The following is a 26,259-nucleotide window of genomic DNA, read 5'->3' as shown; positions in this document are numbered from 1 at the left end:
ACCTAGGGAACAGCGGGAGGTGACGCTTTCTATCACTCATGCTAGAACGTTGCTAGGGATTCCATTAAACCTATTTAAATGTTTTAAATGTTCCTCCCACCTTGGCTGGTGTGGCTCAGTGGACTGAGTGCCAGCCTGTGAACCAGAGGGTCACCGGTTCGATTCCTAGTCAGGGCACATGCCTGGGTTCCAGGCCAAGTCCCTGGTTGGGGCCTGTGCAAGAGGCAGTTGGTTGAAGTTTCTCTCGCACATCGATTTTTCTGTCCATCTGTTTCTCCCTCCCTTTCCCTGTTTCTAAAAATAAGTAAAAATGAAAATATCTTTTAAAAAAATCCTCCTATATACAACAAGATGCTTTAATTCAGTGTGATAAAGTGTTTTACACACAGAAACACAATGAACAACTAATTTTTATTACTTTTTAACCACTTTTTAATCTTGGTATTGTCCCAAAATAAGATGCAATGCAATACTTATGACAAGTTTAATGTATAATATGCACTCTGACAGTATTAATAATTGGCAGCTACCATAAAGACTGTCATTTTGGATGCCATATAAAAAGTGGTTTACAAAGTTCAGGACCAAATTCAAATTCTGAGCATTTTTTTACTCTTAAGACAATAGTAAAGCTATGTCTTCATCCCAGCAAATGCACAGGAACAAATTTTCTTTCTTAAAGAAGATTTTACTGATTTATTTTTAGAGAGAGGAGAAGGGAAGGAGGAGAGAAAGATGTTTCATCAGTGTGTGGTTGCCTTTCTCACACCCTGGACTGGGGACTTGGTCCGCAACCCAGGCATGTGCCCTGACTGGGAATCGAACCGGTGACCCTTTAGTTCGCAGGCCCGCACTCAATCCACTGAGCCAGACCAGCAGCAAATTTTCTTCAGTCTCACACTTAACTGTTTCCAGGTCTCCTCCACAAGTACTATCTTTGTTCTTTGTATCCCTGGCCAAGGCTGACCCCAGAAGTTCAGCCTAACTAGAGTCATAAGAAATGCCAGACAAGTCAAATACTAGGTAATTTTCCAGAGCCTCCCTTCTCCTCAGCTTCTAAGTGGAGGGGCAGGGGTTGTAAGGGGAAGTTTATTCGAATCATCTGGGAAGCTTTATCAAGCTACACTTGTGTCCCACTCCCTCTCTCTCAAAGCATTTTTTTTATAGCTAAGGGCTTCATTCTGCCCCACATAAAAGGTCCTGTCCATCTTTTTTAAAGCCACTCAATTTAAGATTGATGGAGTGAAAACAATTGAATTTAGAAGACACTGATTTTGTCACAACTGGTTGGGCAAGTCAATGAACCTTTCTAGTGTCAGTTTTTCCCTAGGATTTTTGAGTCCCCGTCCAACTATGCAATTCTGTGACAGCATGTCATGTCTAAGAAGCTTTCTGAATTCCTGCCATAGAATGACTTGTCATTTCTTAGTTTTCCAACAGCCTGTGCAATGTGACATATCCCCTAGTTATATACTGTCCTATATTGCCCTCTAGTTGTTTTTGCATGAAAAATGTTTTCTTCTTAACCACATTTAGTTTAAAAGCTTACTTTCCGGAGCAGGACAACTTGGAGTATGTTCAAAGGTAATCAGTATGTACTTATTTTGATTTTTTCAGAGCAAAGCCTTCCCCAGATTATATTTTGACATCAGCACTGTGCAGTGGAAATAAAATGTAACCCACAAATGTGAGCCCGTTTTGTAAATTTAAGTTTTCGAGTTGCCACATTAAGTAAAAAGACGCAAGTGAAATTAATTTTAACATATTTAACCCAAACATACAAAATATAAGCATTTCAACAGTGTAGTCAGGGTAAACACTGAGATATCTTATATTTTTGTTTCATAATAATTTTTCAAAATCTAGTGTTTCACATATACAGTACATCTCAAATCAAAATAGCTACATTCAAGTGCTCGATAGCCCCACGTGGCTACTGGCTATGTAATGACCAGTGCAAGTTCTGTACAACTGGGCTGCTTTCCAAACCGATCACTTATTTTTCTATTCACATAATGACACTGAGCTATCCAGAGGGGTGCAAAAACTAGACTCATCCTGTCTGGTAAGGGCGCTAGATTTGTCGATCACTAACGGCAATACGTTGTAGGTGCTTTCTGAGAGATATGCACAGAACTGTGACTTGGTTGAGAGGTGGGACAAGGAAAGTTTCACAGGGGAAAACTTGAATGGAAGTGTGTGTGGAGAGTGACGTGAAGAAGTGATGGGAGAGGACTGGACTGGGAGGATCGCAGAGCTCCAGCTGTGGCTGGATAGAAGCCAGAGAGGGGCGCTGCTTGCACTTCGCGCTCGCGCGCCCAGACCTGCGGTCCCAGAGTGCAGCGCGGCGGCTGGAGCCCCCGCTGCCGCGGCCCGAAGCAAGGCCAGCCCGCGGCAGGGAGAGGCGCGTGGCGGGCCGGTTCCGGAAGCGCGCTGGGGCTTGCTCAGTATTCCGCCCCGCCCCTCCCCGCCCCGCCCCGCCCCGCCCCATCCGGGCCTCAGAGCCAAGGAGCTTCCCAGCCCTGCAGCTGCGACGAGGGGCTAGCCGTAAAACCGCGCGGAGGGTCCTGCTCCCCTAGTAAGGGGCAGCTCGGTTGGAGGGTTTTGATTTCCAACCGACTCCATGGAAACGGTTGCCAGAGCCGGCAAACAGCTGCTTCCGGCGGACCTTGGGCGCGCCGGGAACAATGGGCGACGGCCGAGGTAGGGCTCCTTCCGGTTCCGTCGGCCCACGCGGAGAGCTTTCGCAAGGTTGCCTTTAACCCCGGAAGTGAAGTCTTCCCGCTTCCTCCCTGCCGCAAGATGGCGGCCGCCGAAGAAGAGGAGTTACTCCCGCCGCGCCTCCCTGAGCTGTTCGATACCTGCCAGCGGCTTCTGGAGGAAGTGGAAGTAGCGGCGGAACCCACCGGTGCCCGAGTAGTGCAAGAGAAGGTGTTGAAAGGACTACACCTCCTGAAGCAGTCGGCCGAGATGTTACTGCAGCTTGACTTGTTCAGGTATAGGGAGAGGGTAATCGCTGACAATGAAGGTACTGTAATCATGGTTACCAGGGGTGGAGCCATTGAGCCGGGGTGGAGGGAGACCTTTAAGACTAGCGACCTTTCGTGCTTACCTCCCACTGTGATCTCGTGTGTATTGTTTACATTCTCCATCTCTCTCCCGTATAGTCAATATTCCACGACTCTGTTACATAGCATGGGCTGTTTGCAGAGGCTTTGGGTGTGACCGCTCAGCCACGTTTCATTGAAGAAAACCGGCTGCTGTTCCCCTTGTCTCCTCCCTTTGCCTCATTCCCACCCCACCCCTCCCCTCCTCCAGGAAGCAAGGGCCACCGTTTGAATGACCAACTAGGCTTCACAGCCTCCTCTTTGCTCTTTCCAGCCATAATGAAGACTTGGAAGAGATTGCTTCCTCCGATCTGAAGTACCTGATGGTGCCAGCACTTCAAGGAGCGCTCGCTCTGAAACAAGTCAACCCCAGCAAGCGGCTAGATGATTTGCAGTGGGCTCGAGAACACTTTTTAATCTACTTAACTCAGTGCCAACACTATCACGTGGCAGAGTTTGAGTTGCCTAAAACCAAGAACAACTCAGCTGAAAGTAACACAGCTAGTTCTTCCATGGCTCATCCTAACCTCGTTGCTATGGCATCTCAAAGACAGGCTAAAATAGAGAGGTGGGTCAATAGCTATAATTTGAAAACTGCCCAATGGCAGTGCTATTGGGGGAGGGGTGCATGTTTTTTTAGGGGGTGTGGACAATGGTGTATGTTACGCTTTTGATTTCTTTAAATATGTAATCTTTATTATATTTTTCCATTATCATTTAGTCTCCTTTTTTTTTCTAAGATTTTATTTATTTTTAGAGAGAGAAGGGAGGGAGAAAGAGAGAAATATCAATGTGCGGTTGCTGGGGGCTGTGGCCTGCAACCCAGGCATGTGCCCTGACTGGGAATCGAACCTGCGATGCTTTGGTTCACAGCCCACACTCAATCCACTGAGCTACGCCAGCCAGGGCTTACTCTTTTGATTTTTATTGGGCTTAGCCCAGGAGCAAACTCTACTGAGTTTTTCAAGAACCCTCTGCCTTTGTTGAGATGATCATATCGAAGCACTAGACTCCTTATGGTTGCTCACAGCAGAAATGTAGTTTAGTAGAATGCCTTCCAATCTCTCCTATGGTACAACATAGCAATATTCATATGGTGTAGTGGGGCAAATATCTCTGAAGGGCACAATATCTTGTAGCTGTCATCCCTTTAGGTTCCACTGATTGACAAGCTGTTTTAACAGTGCTGGATCAGGGGTATAACATCCCCAACTGATCTTAGCCCTGGTGCAGCTTCATTGTGTGCCTTGAACAAGTTGCTTGCTCTCAGTTTAGTTTTTTTTTTTTTTAGATTTTATTTATTTTTAGAGGGGAAGGGAGAGAGAAACATCAATGTCTGTTTGCCTCTCACACACCCGGCACCGGGGCACCTGGCCCACAACCCAGGCATGTGCCCTGACTGGGAATTGAACCAGTGGCCCTTTGTTTCACAGGCTGGTGCTCAATCCACTGAGCCACAGCATCCAGGGCCTCAGTTTAGCTTTATAAAAGCATTTAGAGTGCTCACAGTGTCTGGGAACTATGGGAGATACTGGGGGTACACACTGAGTATGAGCCTTTCTATGAGTGTGGGTCATCTTTGCCTCAGAGAAGCATGCAGTCTGGTGAGGAAAAGAGGCATCAAAGCTGTGTCAGCACAAAAGGATGTGATAGAAAGATGTATAAGGTACTGTTGGCAGCAGACAGGAGGGGCACCGAGCCACAGAGGGAGCAGGAGAGAGAAGCAGGCTCCCTGGAAGAGGTGCCTCCTGGGATGAGTTGTTCAAGGATGAGTAGAAATATTAACTAGAGGAAGAGGAAAGGAGGGCACTAGGCAGCAGAGCCAGCTTTAGTAAGCTGCAGGGGCATTACAGAGCAGTGCTGGTGTGGGGCTGTGTGGGTGGGGAATAACTAAGCAATTAGGTGATGTTAGAATATGAAGGGGGAAGGAATGATGCTGAAGAATGTTGTAGTGTTGAGATCCAGGAGTGCTTGGGGTACGGGGGAAGGTGAGGGAACAACCTCATTGCTAAGAATGTGGGGAAAGGGTTTGAATCCCAGCTCCACCACTCAATCACTCTGACTTTAGGTAAGCTGCTTAATCTTTCAGTGCCTTAATTTCCCCAGCTGTGAAGTCGGAGAACAGCAGGTCCTTTCTTATACATAAAAAGTACTCAAAGGCAGCTGTTGCTGTATCTTTGTAGCTGAGTACAGACAGTCAGAGACCTGGGTTCGAGACCCAGGTTTACTTAATAAGCCATTGGACTTCGGGTAACTCATTTAACCTATCTGAGCCTCAGGTTTCCTTATATGTGAAATCTGAGTAATAATGATACCTACCTCATAGGGCTCAGAAGCATAAATAAGATGAAGCACATAACACTGTTAGCACAGTATCTGCCACATAAATAGTCTGTAAATGTTACTTATGTTAATGTAACATTAATGTAATCAGTATAATGTTAACATGTAAATGTTAAAATATTACATGTTAGTCCATGTTAAAGAGCTTAGACTTTGCTTGGTGATTTGGATCCACTGTATTTTTTTTCTTTCTTTCCTTTCCTTCTTTGCTTCCTTCCTTTTTTCATTTCTCTTCTTTTCTTTTTTTTTTTTTTTTCAGTAGTATGGCCATATTTGTATTTTCACTAGCACGCCCCGGTAGCAGTCAGGCACCAGTCCAAGGGGGCAGATCCGATGCCATTAGTGCACACAGATGATGAGGCCCCACTGCAGCCATGCGATGGCAGAAGGCATGGGGAAACATTTACTTAGGAGGGTTGCATCTGTTGAAAACTTGGTGATCAGATGGTCGAGGACGGCGGGGCAGAAGGAAGCAGCACGGAAGATGGCCATGCTCCTGACTCAGGTGGATGGCTGAGGACCTCATTAAGATGGGGAATAGAGGAGGAAGAATAGAACAGGGGATCAGGGAAGAGCAAATTTGGTATTGAGACATGTTGCATTTAAGGTGCCTAGAAGACATCCAAGTAGAGGTGTTTGGTGGCATGAAACTCAGGAGAGACCTGATAGGGAGCTGAAAGTGGGTTCATTCATTTGACAACTATTTATTGAGCCTTTCCTGTGTGCCAGGGACTGTTCTAGGTCGTGGAGACCCAGACAAGGTCTATGCCCTCATGGAGCTTGTATTTTGGCAAGGAGGCAGACAGCTACTAAATAATAATGTAATTTCAGGTTGGGAGGGCTATAAAGAATAATAAAGCGTGGTTAGGGACCAGTGAGTGAGAGCGGAGGATTTTTGAGGAAATGGGATAGACTTGCAGAAAGTGGAATTCAGCATCACGTGCTTTGCAAGAAGGTGAGGGCAGCCCACTGGCATAAAAAAAGGTCATGTAAACAGTGAGTTTGGTATCCAAATAATTATAATATATCCCCTCCCCCCAAGAAAGACGGCATGTGCCCTAGAGATAACAAACAACGTTGTGGAGAAAAACCAGGGAGCGATCACATCTGGTTGGAGTGATGGGGGAGGTTTCAGAAGGCAACAGCATTTGAGATGAGCCTTGAAGAACGGTTAGAAATAGAGATTACAGATTTTCCTGAATGTACAAGTAATACTCATTGTAGAAAGTTGGAAAAACAGAAGAATATTTTTTTAATTAAAATAAGCCTTTATCCTAGCACTCAGAGATGATCTTTGTTAACTTTCTGATGTATTTCCTTCCAGATATGTAGTTATTTTAGTTAATAAATTTGGAATAACACTGTAAATACAGTTTTTTTAATCTTCTTTTTAACCTAACATATTGTGAGCATTTCCCTGTGTCTTTTGAAACCATGGTATTTTAATAGGTACATAATATTTCATCTCATAGTTATACCATAAGTAGTTAACCTTATCTTTTTTTAAAGAAATATTTTTAAAATTTATTTTTAGAGAGGGGAAGGGATGGAGAAAGAGGGAGAGAAACATCAATGTGTGGTTCCCTTTCATGTGCCCCCTACCGGGGCCCAAAATCCAGGCATGTGCCCTGACTGGGAATCAAACCATCGACCCTTTGGTTTGCAGGCTGGCACTCAGTCCACTGAGCCACACCAGCTAGGGCTAAACTAATCTTTTATTATCAAATACTTAGACTATCATTTGGTTTTTGTTTGTTTTTGCTATTCTGAGTAATGTTATGAACAATTATCTTTAGCTACATCTGTCACTGTTTCCTTAGCATAGATTTGTGGAAGGACCAGTGACCAGATTGGAGGTTTTAAATATTTTAAGACTCTTGATGTTAACAGCATTGCTTTCCACAATAACATATCTCAGAGCATGTCCCACTGTACTGGTCTCGGTTAACACTTAGAAAATCCAATTGGACAGACAAAAGTATCTCATTGTTTTGATTGGCATTTCTTTGGCTAGAAAACTTGATCTTTAAACAGTTTCTTTAAATGCCTGCCAGGGAAGATATCAACATGATCTTTTTGCTAAAGGATCTCACATTTATATCACTAGCTCAGACCTCCCCTGGCCTTCAGGCTCGTACTTCCAACACCCTCCATGGAGTTTTCACAGACGGCTCGAACTTAACCTGCCCTAAATCAAACCTTTGGCTTTCTAACCCACAAACATCCTCCCAGACCCAGCTCTTCACCATCTTGCTAGGTTTACCACTGTTCACCTGCCTGTTTAAGCCAGAAACTGAGACATTAGCTTCGGTTCCTCCCTTCTGAACCTCCACATCCCGTCCAGCAGCGAGGCCTGCCAGTTCTAGCTACAACGTGGATGTCACGTCCTTCTGTTTTCTCTCCATCTGCACCTCATACCGTGGTCTAGACCACCAGCATCTCTCACCCGAAACAGCCAAAGCACTAACAAGGCCCTGCCCGGCCTGGCGCCTGCCTGTCTCCAATGTCGTCGTGTATCACTCCCTGCGCTCATTATCTCCAGCCACAGTGGCCTTCTTTCAGTTTTTTTTAATAGACCCAGCTCCTTCCTTCTACAGAGTCTTTGCGCATGTTCTCTTTGCATGGAATGCCCTTCGTTTAACTGTCTTTTGGGGCCTTGCCTTTCTCCCCTGCTAGAATGTACACTCCAGGAGGGCAGGAGCCGTTTCTCTTGTTCACTGTGGCGTGCCTAGCACGGCCTGGCGCATGGAAGGTGCTCAAGAAATATTTATTGTTGACAAGCAGGAGGAACAACATGAGCAAAAGCCCAAGGCAGTTGGAGGTATGTACAGGGAATGGAGAACAGTCTCGTTTGGCAGAAGCTCGGAGGAAGTGACATGTATAGAATATGGACGAGGAGGAGACTGGCAGAGAAGTTAACATGTTCTGGTAGTACTTCAACGTGGAAGAAGTAACGAAAATGAAGGTATAGCTCTCAGAGCCATGACTTTTGCAAGAAGCATTTATACAAATAGAAAAATAATTGTTGAGATCCTTATTTGCTTTTTGTAAGTCCTCCCTCCCTCGCCCCACAACTTGGCATAGTGAGGCCATGCTACATAAAACACCTCTCACTCGAAACCTGTTTCTTCATGTATCTTTTCTACCCTCAATCCCATCTTGGAGGAGTAAGTGTAAGTCTGGTTGGTTAACCGCACCTGCATTCTTTTAGAAGAAATAGAGCAGGGGTGTCAAACTCATTTTCACCGGGGGCCACATCAGCCTCGAGATTGCCTTCAAAGGGCCAAAATAATTTTAGGAATGTATAAATGTAACTACTTAACTGTTAAGAAGTCGAAATTATATTTGGCCCTTTGAAGGCAACCACGAGGCTGATGTGGCCCCTGGTGAAAACGAGTTTGACACCCTGAAACAGAAGATTAGGAGCTACGTAAGTGATGAGTCCAATTTTAAATGTACTGAATTGAGGTCCTAAAGGGACAGCTGGCTGGCCGTCTCCATAGACAGGTGGGACTGTGTAACTAAAACTTGTGAGACAGTTTCGTGCATGGTGGGCTTGTGTGGTTTGCCAAGGCATAACGTGTGGAGAGAAAAAAGCCAAGGATAAAACCTTGGGGGCAAGTTCAGGGGGAAGGAAGGGAAAGAAAAGAGCAATCAGAGGTAAGAGACTCTGGACCTTGTTGAGTAACAAGGTCCAGACAGAAGTACTTGTCGAAGCCCAGGAAAGAGAGCAAAAGTCATGTCCTTAAAGCTTCTCACTGCCTATTGCCCCTCCCAGATAGTGCAGTACTTAGTTTATGGCACTTACGACAACTGTGTGTGATTCTCTAGACTTGAAATTCCTAAAGGTCAGACCATGAGTAATTGCATCTCTTGAGTATCCCAGCTGTATCACTGTATCCTTGGTGCCCAGCCCAGTAATTCCATATATAGTAGGTACTTGAGGTGTCTCTGGGAGGGACAGGTAGAGCAATATGGCATGGCAGGAAAAGCCTGGACTTGGGAGTTGAACAGACCTGGGGAGACCAGTCCAATTTCTTTTGTTTATAAAGATTTTATTTATTTTATTTTTAAACAGAGGGGAAGGGAGAGAAAGAGAGGGAGAGAAACAGCAATGTGTGGTTGCTTCTCACGTGCCCCTCATGGGGGACCTGGCTCACAACCCAGGCATGTGTCCTGACTGGGAATTGAACTGGCAACCTCTGGTTCACAGGGTGACACTCAGTCCACCCAACTGCACCAGCCAGGGCAAGACCAGTCCAATTTCTGCTACTTCATGGGTGGCATATCGTCTAGCCCCTACTGGCCTCAGTTTTCTTATCAGCTGACACTATTTGTATCACCTAGCTGCTTACAAAGCACCTCCGTGTGTGTTGATCCATTGGATCCTCCTAGCAACCCCACAAAGCAAATAGCCCCATGTTAGAGATGAAGATGTGGGCTCTGAGAATGGACTTGTCCAAGTAACATAGCTAGTAAGTGCAGGGTAGGATTTAAGGCCAAGTCTTTAAATCCCCAGCTCGGGTGCCATTTCCACTATAGCATAGAAGAAAAAGGGGTAGAACGTGGTTGGGGGAAGGTGTTACTAGGATGGGGAAAAGACCTGTAGAGTGAAAAATTGTAACTGCTGGCCCTGGCTGGCATAGCTCAGTGGATTGAGCACGGTCTGAACCAAAGCATCGCAGGTTCGATTCCCAGTCAGGGCACATGCCCAGGTTGCAGGCCACAGGCCCCCAGCAACCGCACATTGATGTTTCTCTCTTTCTCCCTCCCTTCCCTCTCTGAAAATAAATAAATAAAATCTTTTAAAAAAATCGTAACTGCTAATGCCCGGGGCAGGTAACTGATGGAGCAAGGCCTGGAAGACTGTGGGTGGGGACAGGATTCACAGCAAAACTGGAGTGGTAAAGACATTGCCTTCCCTGCTAAAGACAGCATTAGTGCCCTGACTGCTGTGGCTCACTTGGTTGGGTGGTGTCCTGCAAAGTGAAATGTTACTGGTTCAATTCCTGGTCGGGGCACATGGCTGGATTGCAGGTTCAGTCTTCATGTACCACAGAGGCAAGTGATAGATATTTCTCTCCTTCTCTTTCTCCCTTCCCCCCTCTCTAAAGAAGAAAACACACACACAAGATGGCATCAGCTGCGCCGTCCAGACAAGAGGAAAGGTGAAGTTAGAGATTTTTTTTAAGACTTTATTTATTTATTTGTAGAGAGAGGTGAAGCAAGAGGGAAAGAAACATCAATGTGCAGTTGCCTCTCATGTGCCCCCTTACTGGGGACCTGGCCTGCAACCCAAGCATGTGCCCTGACTGGGAATTGAACCAGCAACCCTTTGTTTCGCAGGCTGATACTCAATCCACTGAGCCACACCAGCCAGGCTCTATTTTATATTTTAAATGCATCAGATCTCACTACCTCCCTCTCGCAAGTCACTGTCTGTCACCTGGATTGTGGGAGTGCCCTCTTACCTGATTACCTGCTTCCCCTTTGCCTCCCAACCCCACTAGTCTAGAGTCCACACACTCAGCCAGTTGGCCCATATAAACAAGTTTCCCTATCACTGTCTTCCTATTGTGTTCTATCCCAAAGCCTCCAGTGGCTTTTCTACCACACTCCAAATGGCATGGCATTTCATTGGGTCTTACTCCCTGCAGGGGTCTACAAATTATGGCCATGGCTGTCTATCTGACCTCACTTCCGGTCATCACGCTTCCCTTCCTGCCAGCCACACTGTCCTCCTTGCGTCTTCTCAAACATAGCAGGCCAGGCCCTCTTCCACCTGGGACCTTCATATTTGCTCCCCACCCCCCTTAGAACAGACACCCTTCCAGAGGGAACCAAAGTTTTGCCACCCTGAAGCAGCCTTTTTGGGAATACTGATTTCAAGCTGTTGATTAAGAAACAAGACGGAGAACCTTTGATTTCTGCCTCCCTCCCGACCCTGGCCTGCCTGCCTCTCCCACCCAAGAGATTCAGATAGAGAACCTGCTTCAGGAAGGAGGTCTGAGGATGCCACCTTTGCCTGATCTGAATGAAGTTCGGTAAATAGCAGGGCTTTGGGCAGGGGCCTGTTAGCCAGATCCCCCCTGTCCGTGTCCCACGGTTTCTGAGTTGCCCAGGGGGATTTTCCTGCTCTGTGTTCCCCTCTTCAACTACACACAAATCGCCCACTCACTTCTGAAATCTAACACCCTGTCCCCCCCGCTTTTCTCCTTTCTCCAAAAATGTCTTACATATCCAGTGTTGCTTCACTGTCTTTGGAATTTACATGCTTATGTGAATTCCCCTTCATTTTCTCCAGTAAAAAGAAAAGAAAACAGAAGACCCTTCTAGATACTGGCATGGTTTGCTTCCCAATATCTTCAAAGTCTTTGCTCGAATGTCACCTTTTCAGAGAGGTGTCGCTGGGTCACCTCGTATACGATAGCAGCCCTGTGTTTTGCACCATCGCTTTCTCCGCTTTACCTTTTTGCTTCTTCATGGCACTCATCACCACCTGAGTCTTCATCTCTTTCTTCTTGTCCATTGTCTCCCACTACAACAGAAGTTTCAGGAGAGCAAGGGCCTTCTTGTATACACAGCTGTGTCACCAGCACTGAGAACAGTGCTTGTCATAGAATAGGTATTCAGTAAATATTTGTGGAGTGAATGATAGATGAGGTACTAAAATGCATCCTGAAAAAGGTAGGTAAGGTGGTCATGAGACTTTAAATTATAGTAAGATGAGTCAGAAGAGCTGGGGATGTTTTGCCCAGCACAAAAGAAGAGACGATCGGGGTTTTTTTGTTTGTTTGTTTTTAAGGCTATTTCACAAGGAATTCCTGTGTCAATGGCAGGTAATTGACCCTTGAGATTCTGTGACTCTCTGACACTGAGATTCCAAAAAGGACATTATTTGGTAGTAAGCCCCCAAGCTAGAAAAGGCTGATAGAAAATGACTACAGCACTCCATCTGTAAAGATGAGACGAATCATTCGGATCAGGTTGCGGCTCTGTTTTTCTAGCTTCAGATGTATTTCTCAGCCCCTGCTGATCCCTTCCTTGCCTCGTAGTCTTTTGTGAAAACTGCCTTGCTGGCAAGTTGTGGGGTAAAGAATCTATATTTTTGCCAAAGTGGAAACTGGCGTGCTGACTGGCCTGATCATTTGCAAAGGTAAGATCTTATTGTGGCCTTCTTTTGAAGGACTACCTCTTCGTGTTTAAGTTCACGGGTAATGCTTTTCCACGGCCCAGATACAAGCAGAAGAAGGAGATGGAGCACAGGTTGTCTGCCATGAAAGCTGCCGTGGAGAGCGGGGAAGCAGACGACGAGCATGTTCGTGAGTATTACCTCCTGCACCTGCGGAGGTGGATCAGCATCAGCTTAGAAGAGATCGACAGCATTGACCAGGAGATCAAGATCCTGAGGGAAAAAGACACTCCTAAAGAGGTAAGTCTGGTGACTGCCTTTATGGCTCAAAAGTCAGAGATTACAATGTTCTGAAGGACAATAATCAAATCAAAATACTTTTATGTCTCCATAAAACCATTGTCCTTATTAAGATCAGTGGAATCAGCCCTGGCTGGTGTGGCTCAGTGGATTGAGTGCAGGCCTGTGAACCAAAGGATCACCGGTTCGATTCCCAGTCAGGGCACATGCCTGGGTTGCAGGCCAGGTCCCCGGTAGGGGGCGCATAAGAGTCAACCACACATTGACATTTCTCTAGCTCCCTCCCTTCCCTTCTCTAACAATAAATAAATAAAATCTTTAAAAAAAAAAAGGGTCAGTGGAAGCAGGCTGGAGGTTCTCCAGGGTAGTTTTCTCTCTAGTTGACAGCAGCATCCCCCGGTGCTGTCTACCCTGTAACACACTGTTACTCGTTTGTAATTTTGCGACATGCCATGGGAGCGGGAGAGTTCTCTGAAGGAAAAGTTGGTTTTGGCTCTATGGGAAGTCTTGGCTGCTGAAGGAAGGCACAAGGCAATAGGCTTTTAAAAATCTGCTTGAGTCAGATAAACAAACAAAGGGGAAGAGGACTAGGATGGAGATGGAGAAGAAAAGCAGACCTGGAGAGGAGAGAGAAAAGAGGGAAAGATGATAAAACGAAAGGCATGGAATGTGTTTCGCTTGGGGGAAGGAATCGCAATTAACTCTTAACACTGCGATGCCCTCTCCCACCTTTGGGTCACCGGAGTGTGAGACTCGGCCAGGCCTTCCGTGCGCACAGTGGTCAAGACAACGTGGTGACCGCAGCTTCTCCGGCTGCCTTTGACAAGATCATAATCCTGCTTTGGAGCTGATGCTTCCAAAGATTAGGCTCTGCTGCCACTTAACTTTTTGGCTCTGATATGACATGAATGGAATCGAATTTATCAGCTGGTTACTGGCACGTGTTTAAGTTCTCATGAGAAACCTTCTCCTATTTTGATTTGTACTAATGAGCCCAGGAGCTTTTGCCTCAGGGTAACACCAACCTAGTTCCTCATGTTAAAGGATCAAAAAAGAGCAATTAGTGTTCTGAAGCCAGGAGGCCCCTTGAGCATATCCTAGTGTGTGGTTTTTTTTTTTTTAGATGTTATTTATTTATTTATTTATTTATTTATTTATTTATTTTTAGAGAGAGGATAAGGAAGGGAGAAAGAGGGAGAGAAACATCGATGTGCAGTTGCCTCTTGCACGCCCCCTACTGGGGACCTGGGTCACAACCCAGGCATGTGCCCTGACTGGGAATTGAACTGGCGACCCTTTGGTTCTCAAGCCGGCACTCAATCCACTGAGCTATGCCAACCAGGGCCTTAGCATGGTTTTTACACAGTGAGAGGCTGGACTCTTCTGGGTCCTCCCCTGCACTCCTCTTTGTTTTGTTGGGGGTTTTTTCCCATGCTCTCTCATTTAGTATTGAGATTGGCCCTGCGCGTGATGGAGCGCCTACCAAATACCTTTTCTTTGAGCAGACTTGGTGTCGTTGTACACCCAGACAGCCAGAGTGCCCTGAAAGATTTCTGTACAGCTACATCGGAAAAGTATTCACTCATTCTCCTCCCACCCTTGCATTTAGCAACATCCATTTCTAAAGGACCGTACGGTAGGGATGTCGAACTCATTTTCACCAGGGACTACATCAACCTCGCAGTTGCCTTCAAAAGGCCAAATGTAATTTCAACTCCTTAACAGTTAAGGAGGAGTTACACTTATACAGTCCTAAACTTATTTTGGCCCTTTGAAGGCAACCTCAAGGCTGATGTGGCCCCCGGTGAAAATGAGTTTGATACCCCTGCCCTAGGGGGTTTTTGACAGTTAATAGCATAATTACAATTGGAAGGGGTTTGAGAAGAACAGTTATACTTGAACTTCAGCACTGAAGGCTGGGGTGAGGAAAGGGGCTTAAAATTCAGCTCAAGGGATTTACATGGAACATGGAAGAAGGCTTTGGCATCTCCTTTGGGAAAGGCATTTTATTTTAAAAAAATTTTTAAAGATTTTATTTATTTACTTTTAGAGAGCCAGAAAGAGAGGGAGAGAAACATATGAGGGATACATTGATCAATTGCCTGTCAGACACCCCCTACTGGGGATGTGGCCCACAACCCAGGCATGTGCCCTGACTGGGAATCGAACCATCAACCTTTCAGTTCACAGGCCAGCGCTCAATCCACTGAGCCACACCAGCCAGGGCAGGAGGGCATTTTACAGCCAAGTAAACTTGCCCTTGCGGGGAGATGATTCTGGGGAGAGATTTCTCTTTCTCTCAGGAAGGTACTTAGGTGTCCTCAGCAAAGCTAAGCAGTCGCCATCATCAGTATTCTGCTGCTGTGTCTCAGAGACTGATATGTAGGGAGTAAGTGACTTTTGAATCCAGGGCTTTTTAAGCACCCAAAGACCTAAGAGGCTGCAGAGTGGGGTGGGCAAAAGGCAGATATACTTCTGATAGTTAATTTCCTTTTTAGGCATCAGCTTCTGGCTCCACTCCTCAGGCCAGGCCTCCAATGAAACCCTTTATTCTCACTCGGAATGCCGCCCAAGCCAAGTAGGTTGTGCTGAAAAGTGGGTTGCCTTTGCAAGCCCCTTGCTTTTATGGTTCCCTTGCAGTGCATGGTAACAGACAGAATGGGCATTGTTAACAGGCATGGCTTCACCTGGGAGGCTGTTCTTTCATCAAAGGGTTAATATCTCTTCTAGTACTTTCTTTCTGTCATCAGCAGGCATTTCCCTCACAAACCGGAGCTTCAGAAGAGGCTCAAAAGGAAACCAATGAAAATAATCAGTCACCTAGTTGAGTAATTAAAAACCAAGCACAGAAAGGAATCAGATGGAGAATTGTACCTTTTAAAATCATTTCCCATTATGGCCTTCGGTGATAATTCTCCAAAGGACATGTGGGCCCATCTGAGTTCTTGAGACACTGTCCCATAGAGTGGCAGGAGAGTCTCCTTCCTCTGCATACCTTTTAGACCCACCGACTACAAATACCTGTTTCATGGCCTCCATACTGCTCTGTGGGACATTGACCTCGGGGATTGCTTATTGGGAGATGATCCAGGCTCTTTATCGTCTCATGAAAACTGTTGACTTTCATGCCCCTTCCTGGATGCCTCTTTTTACAGATCCTCCTAAGAGTTCGCACAGCTCCTCAGCAGTTGACTGGTTAGGGGAGGGAATATGAACCAGGCCTGGGCTTTGTCAATGAAGAAAAGACGCTTTTTGATACCATCATTTATGTTGTTTTCTTAATACTTTGTGATTCTTGCAGAGTATTTGGAGCTGGTTATCCAAGTCTGCCGTCTATGACAGTGAATGACTGGTATGATCAGCATCGGAAGGTGGGAGCTTTACCAGATCAGGGAATACCCAAGACAACCTCAGGTATGAAGGGCTGGGAGGAACATAGTTCCACTGCTGGGCACTTACTCCCCAGCGGTTAAATTCCGACCAAGTGTTGCCGTGCTTTAGGAGCGAAAGTAATCTAGACAGAGGTTCTAAGTAACACCAACACTCTAGGTAGTATTTTACTTCATTTATTAGTAAAATAAACAGCAGATAATTCTGGGAGGAATGGGGGCAGTGGACGAGTCTAGTTTTCGAAGCTATCCAAATATCATGGCAGAAAAACACACGGACCAGCTAGATAGCAAAATCAAAAATCCACAGAGAGCAGTTCTGCTATACGAAGGGTGTCGAACTCATTTTCACCGGGAGCCACATCAGCTTCGTGGTTGCCTTCAAAGGGCCGAATGTAATTTTAGGACGGTATAACTGTAAATACTCCTGAATAGCTACGCGAGAGCTTGGTGCTGCCACCGGGTAGAAGCAAGGTGCTGGACCAGGTAAAACAAGGTGGTGGGCCAGATTCAGCCCACGGGCCTTGTGTTTGCCATCTGTGTACTATGGAATTGGCAGAGAAGGTTGGATTAGGTCAACCCCTCCTACAGTTAACAATTACAAACTGGACAGACTAACAGAACAGCTACCTGGAGGCACTGGGCAGCAACCAAACTGGAGGGTAGTCCACACTTACAAGAAAGGAGCGGTACTTAGAACTTCTTTGGGGCAGCAATGTTAATTTTTTAAAGATTTTATTTATTTTGAGAGAGAAGGGAAGGGAGGGAGAAAGAGAGGGAGAGAAACATCAATGTGTGGTTGCCTCTTGTGCGCCCCCTACTGGGGACCTGGCCTGCAACCCAGGCATGTGCCCTGACGGGGACTAGAACCAGCGAAAGCTTTGGTTTGCAGGCCTTCACTCAGTCCACTGAGCCACACCAGCCAGGGCGGGACAGCAATTTTGAATTACTAGATTCTTGGTGCCCAGCTTGGTCATTACATCACAGCAGTTACTTGGAGCTGCCCTGGGGAGGGAGAAGTGGCGAACAGTGTGGTCATTAGAGAGATGGAAGCAGCATGGTATTAACAGGAAAAGCCCAGACTGAGCCGGGGAGTAACCCAGAACCCCTCCCATCTGATAGAACATCATCTGGTCCCTCAGAGCCTCAGTTTCCTTGTGTCATATATTATCTCATTTGATCTTTTTTTTCCCCCAAAGATTTTATTTGAGAAATTTTATTTTATTTGTGTAGAGGTGGAAGAGGGTATAAGGAAAATAAATGTTAGTGGTAAAAAATACTATAAAACGATAAAATATGGGAACTACTATCTCAATAAAAATAAAAGATTTGCAAAAAAAAGTGACAAATATCAAAGGAAGCAAGGAGGACTTGGCATATGGATGATAATAGGATTACCTGAGGAAGAAAACCAAAGCAAGGAAAACAAATAAAGGCTAAAAACTAATATGGAAGAAAGTTTCCTTCATCTTAAGAAACCAACAAACCAAAAAAGATTAGATATGAAAAATCATACCGTGCGCCTGAGAATTCTGACCGCAAATGAACAACAAAGGCTAATAAAAGTACTACGCTGCAAAGGAAAGGAAGAACCGCCATGGACATTTTAGCAAAAAGAACAGGTGGTTTCTCAGAGTAAAACATAGAAAATTGTACTTGAACAATAATTAAAGTAAAATTAAAAAAAAAAAAGCCGGTGGTTTCTAAAGGAAATTATATCACCCTCAAACTTTTTGACACTAACAGTTTATGCCAGACAAAAAATGGAGTAACAGGTATTTAAGATACTCGGGGGGGGGGGGGGAGATGGGAGCCAAGGATATATATGTGGTAAAATGTGTCTTAAATGCAATAGGAAGATTACAGACATTTATCAATATGCAGAAACCTGGGAACTTTTCTTCTTCTTACTCCTTCCTGAGGAATTTGCTAGAGAATGAGCTTCAGACAACCAAAATAGTGAGAGACATTACCATAAGGACTGGTGGCAAGCATTAACTATGTACTTATGGGTAGAACTGAGACTGAATGAGGGCTAATAGGGAGAGAGTAAAGTATGTAATGCCTGGGTGCTCAGTATTCACATAATGTAGATTTGTAAAAAAAAAAAAAAAAGAGCTGATTTATTTATATTTAGGGAGAGGGGGAGGGAGAAAGACAGGGAGAGAAACATTGATGTGAGAGAGATACACTGATCATAGCAGGCACTGAACGCGTAACCCAGGCATGTGCTCTGACTGGGAATGGGAACCGGCGACCTTTCGCTTGGTGGGACAACGCCCAGCCAACTGAGCCACACTGGCCAGGGCAATGTAGATTTTGTTTAAATGGAGACATGGGGAAAGCATATGCCAAAAAATGAACTGTTCTCAGATACTAGATTGGTAACAGACAATATTAGTGTTGTAATGTGTAATATTGTGTAATACTATGTAATGTGAGGTAATATAAATGAGTAATTATGAGATACTCTAATTTTCTTATCCTCTGTCCTTGACAACTAAGACTTTTTTAAAAAAATTATTTCTTTCTAGACAGAGAGGAAGGGAAGGAGAAAGAGAGGGAGAGAAACATCAATGTCTGGTTGCCTCTCACACGCCCCCGACTGGGTACCTGGCCCACAACCCAGACATGTGTGCCCTGACTGGGAATCGAACCAGGGACCCTTTGGTTCACAGGCCGGCACTCAATCCACTGAGCCACACCAGCCAAGGCTTTTTTTTTAAAGGATTTTATTTATTTATTTCTAGAGAGAGGGGAAGGGAATATAATGTGCATATATATATATAATGTGTGTGTGCGCAATTTCCAGTATTCTTTATTTTACAGTAAAAGTCGTTTTAAAAAAAGAAAACATAAGACTCCTAACTTGTTGGATCAGATCCCCACCCATTTCATTCTTTATCACAGTAGTGAAACCTTCTCATGAGCCAACTCAGAGTCTCTAGGAAATGCTCCTTCACATCACAAGAGAAAAATTTAATGCAAAAGAGAGATGTTGCAGTTGGTTCAATTTGTTTTGGGTATACACTGCATGACAACTACTGTTTGGACCTCATACCCTGTTCCAAGCATGTGCAAAGTAACACGGATATTCTTTTGTAGTAGGTTTAACTGCCACGTGATTTCCAATTGTACACACAAACAAAATTATGTAACTGTAGGCCTACCCAGGTAGCTCAGTTGGTTATAGTGTTGTCCTGATATGCCAAGGTTGTGGGTTCAGTCCCTAGTCAGGCCATAGACAAGAGACAACCAATGAAAGTATAAGTGGAACACCAAATTGATGTTTCTTTCTCTCTCCCTCTCTCTCTCTCTCTCTCTCTCTCTCTCTCTCTCTCAAAAAATGTACAAAATTATATAACTGTAATAGGAAATGGGCGTATGACAGGGAGTTACCTGCAGTCCCTTCTCCTTAGTATATCACAAATTATAAAAGCGTAAGTATTTTTGACCCTGACTGGCGTGGCTCGGTTGGTTGGGTGTCATCCACAAAGCAGAAGGCCCACTGGTTCCTTTCCCAGTCAGGGCACATGCCTGGGTTGCCCCTCAGGTCCCCAGTCCGTGCGCGTACGAGAGGCAACCAATCGATCTTGTCTCTCACATCGACATTTCCCTCTCTTTCTCTTTCCCTTCCCCTCTGTCTAAAAATAAATAAATAAAATCTTTAAAAAATAAAATAGTCTTTTAAGAAGTCATAAATATTTTTTACTTTTAGTGTTTTGGGTTTGCTGGGGTTTTGTTGGTTGGTTTTTCTTTTGCTTTTTGTGGATTTTTCTTTTTGGAAGGCAGGATGGGACAGTATTAGCCATTTTAGCAATAATTCTTTCCCCAAAAGAATTCATTCTGAGGGGCCACTTTTATGTTTCAGCCTTCTTGTTAAAACCACTTAGAGCGTCCTTTCTTACTATCATTTATCATGTCCTGTTAGGTATGTAAGCACTCACCCAACTTCCGCTAGCCCCAGCCTGGGCAGCTAGCTCTGTTCCTTGTTCTCATTTCATGTGTGAAGAGTAGCGCTGAGTTTCCTCAGTTTCTCATACACGCTTTCTCATTTTTCTACTTTGGCAGAGGTCAGAAGGGCAGCTCAGCAACAGGATGAGCGAGAACAAAAGGAGGAAGAGGATGATGAGGAAGCACTCCAGCGAGCTCGGGAGTGGGATGACTGGAAGGACACCCATCCTAGGGGCTATGGCAACCGACAGAACATGGGCTAGTCTTCCCACAACGAGACGGGACGACAGGGGGCGCACCTCCTCCCCTCAAAGAAAAGATGTGCTGTCTTCCCAGTCAGTACCCGGGTTCAGGCTTTAGCTCTGTACCACACGGAAGGCAAAGACGCTTAATCTTGCTTTGCATTCAAATAAAGTGGCAAGCAATTAAGCGTACTTGTAGCCTAGATGATGAACCAGTGATTCTTGTTTTGGCACGGTCCCAATCGTGTATTTCAGTTTCTTCAGTGGAAAGAAAAGAGTATTGAGAAGTGGGCTCTGTATAAGGCAATGGCTATATGAATTCTTCAAAAATAAAGTGCTTTGTATTACAAGAGCCTGTGCAGAAATATGGGTATCAAGTGTTTTATGTGTGTGTGTGTGTGTGTGTGTGTGTGTGTGTGTGTGTGGCAGGGTCAGGGGGTCGGCTCTAGGTCCCTGGGCTTATGCGGAGCTCCTGGTTGTCTCCCTTTGATCAGAGCAGTGATTTCCCAGCCTCAGAGCTGCACAGACAAGCTGGGGCCTTCGCTCTTCCTACACCAGCACTGTACGGTGACCCAACACCACTCTACAAGGGGCGAGCACCAAAAGCCAGGACTTGCCCTGCTGTAAGTGAGATTAACAATCCCGTCTCCCTGCTCTTCCCTGCCTTGGCCAGGAGAGATGAGAAAAACCGATCAGGCACTGTGAGAGCTGCCCTTGCATATGCATCTGAGGCCAGGGCTTTTACCCTCATGGGAGGATTTGCCATCTCTCTTACCCAGGGAGGAGAGCAGCTCAGGTGGAGTGTAGCTCTTAAAGGGGCCTCCACACACCATCTGGGCCCTCCTTACGTGTGCTGTGCAATACCTGGCACAGCCTGAAGTGGTCGCTGTGCCGTGGTGGTCATTTTGCTGGTCAGTCAAGTGCTGACGCCCAAATGTGGCACAGACAACACTGAAAGGTACCTACTTTCTGCAGTAGACATGAGGCATGTCCTCAGCTCTGGGGGGTGACACCTTAAAAAAGCAGCCATGTGTTAAAACAAAGATCTGTATGGAAAACATACTTTTGCTCTATGTGCCTTTGGTACACTTGATTTTCTAAGAGGAAGATGACTCAGCCCGCCTATTGGAGCCTCTGCAGTCTAGCTTAGGAGGAGGGTTGGGAAAGGAGACGTGGTTCCCTTGTGGTTTTAGGGTGGGAAGTGGAGGGCTGTCAGGCGATGAGTAGGAGGTCGTGTTTAGTGGGAGATGAGAGAAGACTACCGATAATATACGTGTATACTACTTAAAAGACTCATCTTGTTCTCTCTACAGAAGCTCCTGAAAGTGAGAGAGCACAGATGAAATTCCCCAGGGATCTGGGAAGCAAGCGGTCGTTTTTTCAGCTCTTTCAATGACTGCCAGGCTGCCTCTGGCGATGACCTGTTTCCTGCCCCTGAAGCTCCACCCCGAGTTCATTCTCCAAATGGGCCAGGTTGAGGTTTCCCCCTTGGTCCCAGTCTATTTAAAGATGAGCCTTCCAGAATATCCAGCTAGACTGATCCCCCTCACACGTTTGATTATCTAAAAAGCAAACAAGACAAGGTAGGCATGAATCCTGACTTTAAAAAGTTGAAACTGCCCTGGCTGGTGTGGCTCTGGATTGAGTGCTGGCTGGTGAACCAAAGGGTTGCTGGTTCAATTCCCTGTCAGGGCACATGCCTGGGTTGTGGGTTAGGTCAGGTCCCTAGTAGGGGGTACAAGAGAGGCAACCACACACTGATGTTTCTCTCCCTCCCGTTCTCCTTCCATTCTCCTCTCTAAAAATAAAGAAATAATTTTTTTTTAAAAAAGGGCAAGCTTTGTGTCCTGGCCAGTGTGGGTCAGGTGGTTGGAGCATTGTCCTGTAAACCAAAAAGTCGTTGGTTTGATTCCTAGTCAGGGCACATACCTGGGTTGCAGTTTCGGTCCCTGGTCAGGGCATGTGTAAGAGGTAACCGATCAGTGTTTCTCTCCCACAGCAATGTTTCCCTCTCTCCCTCCCTTTCCCTCTCTCTGAAATCAATCAGCATTCCCTAGAGTGAGGATTTAAAAAACTGCAAGCTGTGTGACTTTGGGCAGTAAAACTTCTCTGAACCACTCCCCTGTGTCCTCGGTCTCTAGATGAGCTGTCCCGTGGGGTTGTGAGAATTAAATGAATAATGGCAGCCGTTATACCAGAATGGAGCAACTGAAGAATAAGTGCTTTCTGGTCATCTGAGCCCATTGACTGCAGTCTGTCCACGTGGAAGACAAAGCAAATGGACAGGTATTGGGTGTCAGTTGGGGCCCAGGCACTGGAGCCAGCACATACTATAAATACAGTGAGCCCGGGCTGGTGTGGCTCAGTGGATTGAGCACTGGTCCGCGAACTAAAGGGTCACTGGTTCGATTCTAGTCAGGGCACATGCCTGGGTTGTGGGCCAGGTCCCCAGTAGAGGGCACACAAGAGGCAACCACACATTGATGTTTCCATCTCTCCTTCCCTTCCTCTCTCTCTAAAAATAAAGAAATAAAATCTTTAAAGAAATACAATGACCATGCGAAAGAGGTAGCATTGTCCCCATTTTACAGATGAGAAAACAGGCCCAGGGAAGCTCAGCGGTTTCCTCAGGTTCACACTAGTAAGAAGCTGTGCTTCTCTCATTTTCCTAGTGCTCCCCAATTGTTCGTGCTTTTAGTTGTGTCTTAAGGCCGCTTTAAAAGAGGCAGCGGCTTTAAAAATCCAAACTCAAACCACCACTTATACATCATTGGAGCTCTAGAAATTCCTTCTTAGCTGACTCACCAAAGAAAAGGTTATGCCAGCTCCCCCGCCATCTCCCCCTCAGCTGGGGGAGAAGACCGAGGTAGTGAGCGAGCCCAGCCTCCTCCATTTTCCCGCCTGCCTGCTTGCCGGAGAGACCAAAAAAGAACCACCTTCTCTACTCCCACCTCCCACCAGAGCCAGGCCTTTCAGGGTCCTAGAGTGAGCTGGGTTTGGGGGACTCCGGGAAGTAACTATTCAAAGCTTTCAACAGATCTGGAATGGTACTGTTTCATAGTTTCCAGAATGCATTCACATACGCTGCTTCTGTCATTTCCACAATCTGTCTGGCAGGAATGATGTCTTCCTTTTACAGAGATGGAAACCGACTGTGGGAAATGAACTGAGGGACTGACTTCAGTCACACAGCTGATAAGGAGAGAGTGCAAGCCACAATATTGGCTCTCACTAGTTCTCCCCTGGAGGCCCACTCGATTGGAAAACGTGAAGCTGAGCATTAGCTCCTTTAACGATGTTGTGCACTGATCAGTGCTTTCCAGGTTGTTCCTCTCAGCACCCCGGTGAGAAAGGCCAGGAGACTGAAGGCACTGATTTCAAGCCCCAGGGCTCTGCCACTCCTCCAGCTGGGGGCCTCTGGAGTAACTAAGCCACCTGCACCACTTCTGTCCTTTACAACACCTTGAAAGGGGGAAGCATTTGAAATCAATCCACCTACGTGTCATCCAAACTGCAAAGTTGGCCTCTGCCTCATCAGGGCCTCCAATTTGCTCATCAATACAGCAGACACGTGACCACCCATCTGTGCTGGACAGCACAGCATACAGCCAGGTGCTACTTGTTATCATCGTCTCCCTGCAAAACAGCTGACTCCAACACCTCCGCATCATTGCCCCACAGGTTGCTTTAACCCATTCATCCAAGGGACAGTTTAACCTGGCACAGTTTGCTCGTGTTCCATGACAGGGAAACCTGGCTCCAACTCCCAGCTCTGTCATTAGCTTAGCTCCTCCCTGTTGCAGGCAACGCATGCCCTACTTACCTCACAGGCGCTGTGGGGAGCAAATGGAATCCACGTGTGGAAACACTTCACATAGCTCCAAAACAGGGCCCGAGAGCCCTCACTGGTGTGGGTCAGTGGGTTGGACATCGTCACTCAGAGCAAAAGGTTGCTGGGTTCAATCCCTGGTTAGGGCTCATGCCTGGTTGGGTTGCTGGCCTGGTCCTCAGTTGGGGCGCATGTTAGAGACAAGCACATATTGTTGTTGCCCTCCCTCTTTCTTCCTCTCTTCCCCTCTCTCTAAAAATAAATAAATAAAATCTTTAAATAAATAAATAAATGAAACGGGTCACAAGAACGAGGAGGAAGAGTAGGAGGCTGTTGGTAAGCAAGGGAGACAGAGGAGGGGATGCATTATTTCCTCTTCAGCGTTTCACAATTTGACTTTAATCCCTGCCCCTCTGATGCTTTCTCAATCGACTGTTTGTGTATACAGCAAAAAGTTTGTGAAATGCTTTCTTTGTATCTGCCCGCTAGGCCACTTCTGACAAATGTATGTGAAAGGATGGTGAACAGACTTGTAGATTTCAGTTTCTTGCCCCACCTGGCACTGAATCTCTGAAAAAGAGTACAACTCAGCAATGACTGGGACCAGCCTATGCCCATGTGGTCGCCCAGATAAAAATAGCAGCCACAGAAGGTAGGGGCCATGTATTGAACACCGACTTTATATTAGGAGCTTTGCATTATTCTTAATCCTCACAACAGCCTGAGGTGGATACTATTATAGCCTTCATTTGTAAAGGAGGAAGTGGGGGCTCAGAAGAGTGATGTTTTGGATTTCAGTCGGCCTGACTGCAAAGTCTACCGTGTGGCCTCACACAGGAAGGCGGGCGCCACTGCGTGGTGGCACACTGCTCTGGAGACACCCCTCCTCTTTCTCTAAGATTTGGACAAGAATTGCATCAGCTTTGCCTGCCAAGTTGTTCAGGGGCACATCGGAGACCTGCTCACCAGGGAAAACCCACTCCGAAACCTCCCTTTCCTTGGGCCTCCTATCCCTCAAGCCTCTGGGAAATATTCTTGCTCCCAGAGCCAGGTGCCCTCTGCGCTTCCAGCCGTGGCTGACCTTGGTAAAGTAAATCGTCTAAAACCTGTTCTACAGCCTCTCACATAAGGGTTCCTACAATTTTCTAAGCCAGCCGAAGCCCCCGTGGTCCAGCAGGCTTTCCCACATAACTATGACCAGACACAGGCCATGAGCGCATAACACTCAGGGGCCAGGGGCTGGGAGGAGGGGTTTCTGCCTGAACTCTGAGACCCTTCAACCCTCTGACACAGCATCTGTGCTCCTCAGGTGCCCTTGGCCCTGGCTCAGAGACATTCTTACCAGTGCACTGCCGGCTTCCTGAGCACGTGTGCACTGTGGGCTAGCGCTAGCCCTGACCTTCACGCTCAGCCCCCACACCTATATCTGACCATCCGCCACACAGCTCCGCAGGGGGAGCAAACCCAAGTCCAACTCAAGTCTCAGAATGAGCTCATCGTATTCCCCACCCCTCTCTCTCCATCACAGCTTGTTAGGTCGTCCCCACCTCTTTAGTGCTCACCCTGAGAAGCTTAGCATTGTTTCGGCCATTTTCCTTTCGACAAAGCAAGCATTCAGTGTTTGTGGAGTGAATTACTGCATGAATGAGTCCCGTGATGAATCGCACTTCTTCATCAGGCACATTCACAATAATCCAGCCTCTTTCTTTTCATGTTCAAACAATTTCACATAAAAGAAAACCCAGAATCCCTTCACCTTCAAGCAGCAATCATTTCTCTCTCAGACCTTTCAAGCTGACACTGAAGAGAACACGTTTTCACAAAAGGGTATTCAATGGAGGAGTCCGCTTTCTATTCTGCTTTTAACATGTCATAGACTACAGAGTCCACCTTACAATAATTTTAATGACTGAAGATTAGCTTATAATGTTGCTATGTAATGGCTTACTTAGCCAGCTCCACA

The 26,259-nt window shown here is 46.1% G+C and overlaps 1 protein-coding gene across 1 annotated transcript; it reads left to right on the top strand.

Annotated features, from left to right (window-relative positions):
* The first annotated feature begins 2,499 nt into the window (after window positions 1-2,499).
* Window positions 2,500-20,819, top strand: IGBP1 (immunoglobulin binding protein 1). The gene is made up of 6 exons (XM_045847536.1): window positions 2,500-2,996; window positions 3,382-3,675; window positions 12,687-12,882; window positions 15,381-15,460; window positions 16,184-16,296; window positions 20,343-20,819. Exons 1-6 carry the CDS (start codon window positions 2,803-2,805, stop codon window positions 20,486-20,488), a joined length of 1,023 nt encoding a protein of 340 aa, XP_045703492.1. The 5' UTR covers window positions 2,500-2,802; the 3' UTR covers window positions 20,489-20,819.
* The last annotated feature ends 5,440 nt before the right edge of the window (window positions 20,820-26,259 follow it).

Source organism: Phyllostomus hastatus, unplaced genomic scaffold, assembly GCF_019186645.2.
Source record: "Phyllostomus hastatus isolate PE091 unplaced genomic scaffold, TTU_PhHast_1.1 phas_contig_551, whole genome shotgun sequence".
In the NCBI taxonomy this organism is placed as follows: domain Eukaryota; kingdom Metazoa; phylum Chordata; class Mammalia; order Chiroptera; family Phyllostomidae; genus Phyllostomus; species Phyllostomus hastatus.
The sequence above is the reverse complement of the archived record's forward strand: the minus strand, read 5'-3'. Positions and strand labels throughout refer to the sequence as shown.

Coding starts and splice junctions, on each gene's coding strand:
- IGBP1 (XM_045847536.1), top strand. CDS start 2,803: ATGGCGGCCGCCGAAGAAGAGGAGTTACTCCCGCCGCGCCTCCCTGAG. Junction 3,676..12,686: donor AGACAGGCTAAAATAGAGAG/GTGGGTCAATAG, acceptor TCCACGGCCCAG/ATACAAGCAGAAGAAGGAGA. Junction 15,461..16,183: donor CGGAATGCCGCCCAAGCCAA/GTAGGTTGTGCT, acceptor TGATTCTTGCAG/AGTATTTGGAGCTGGTTATC.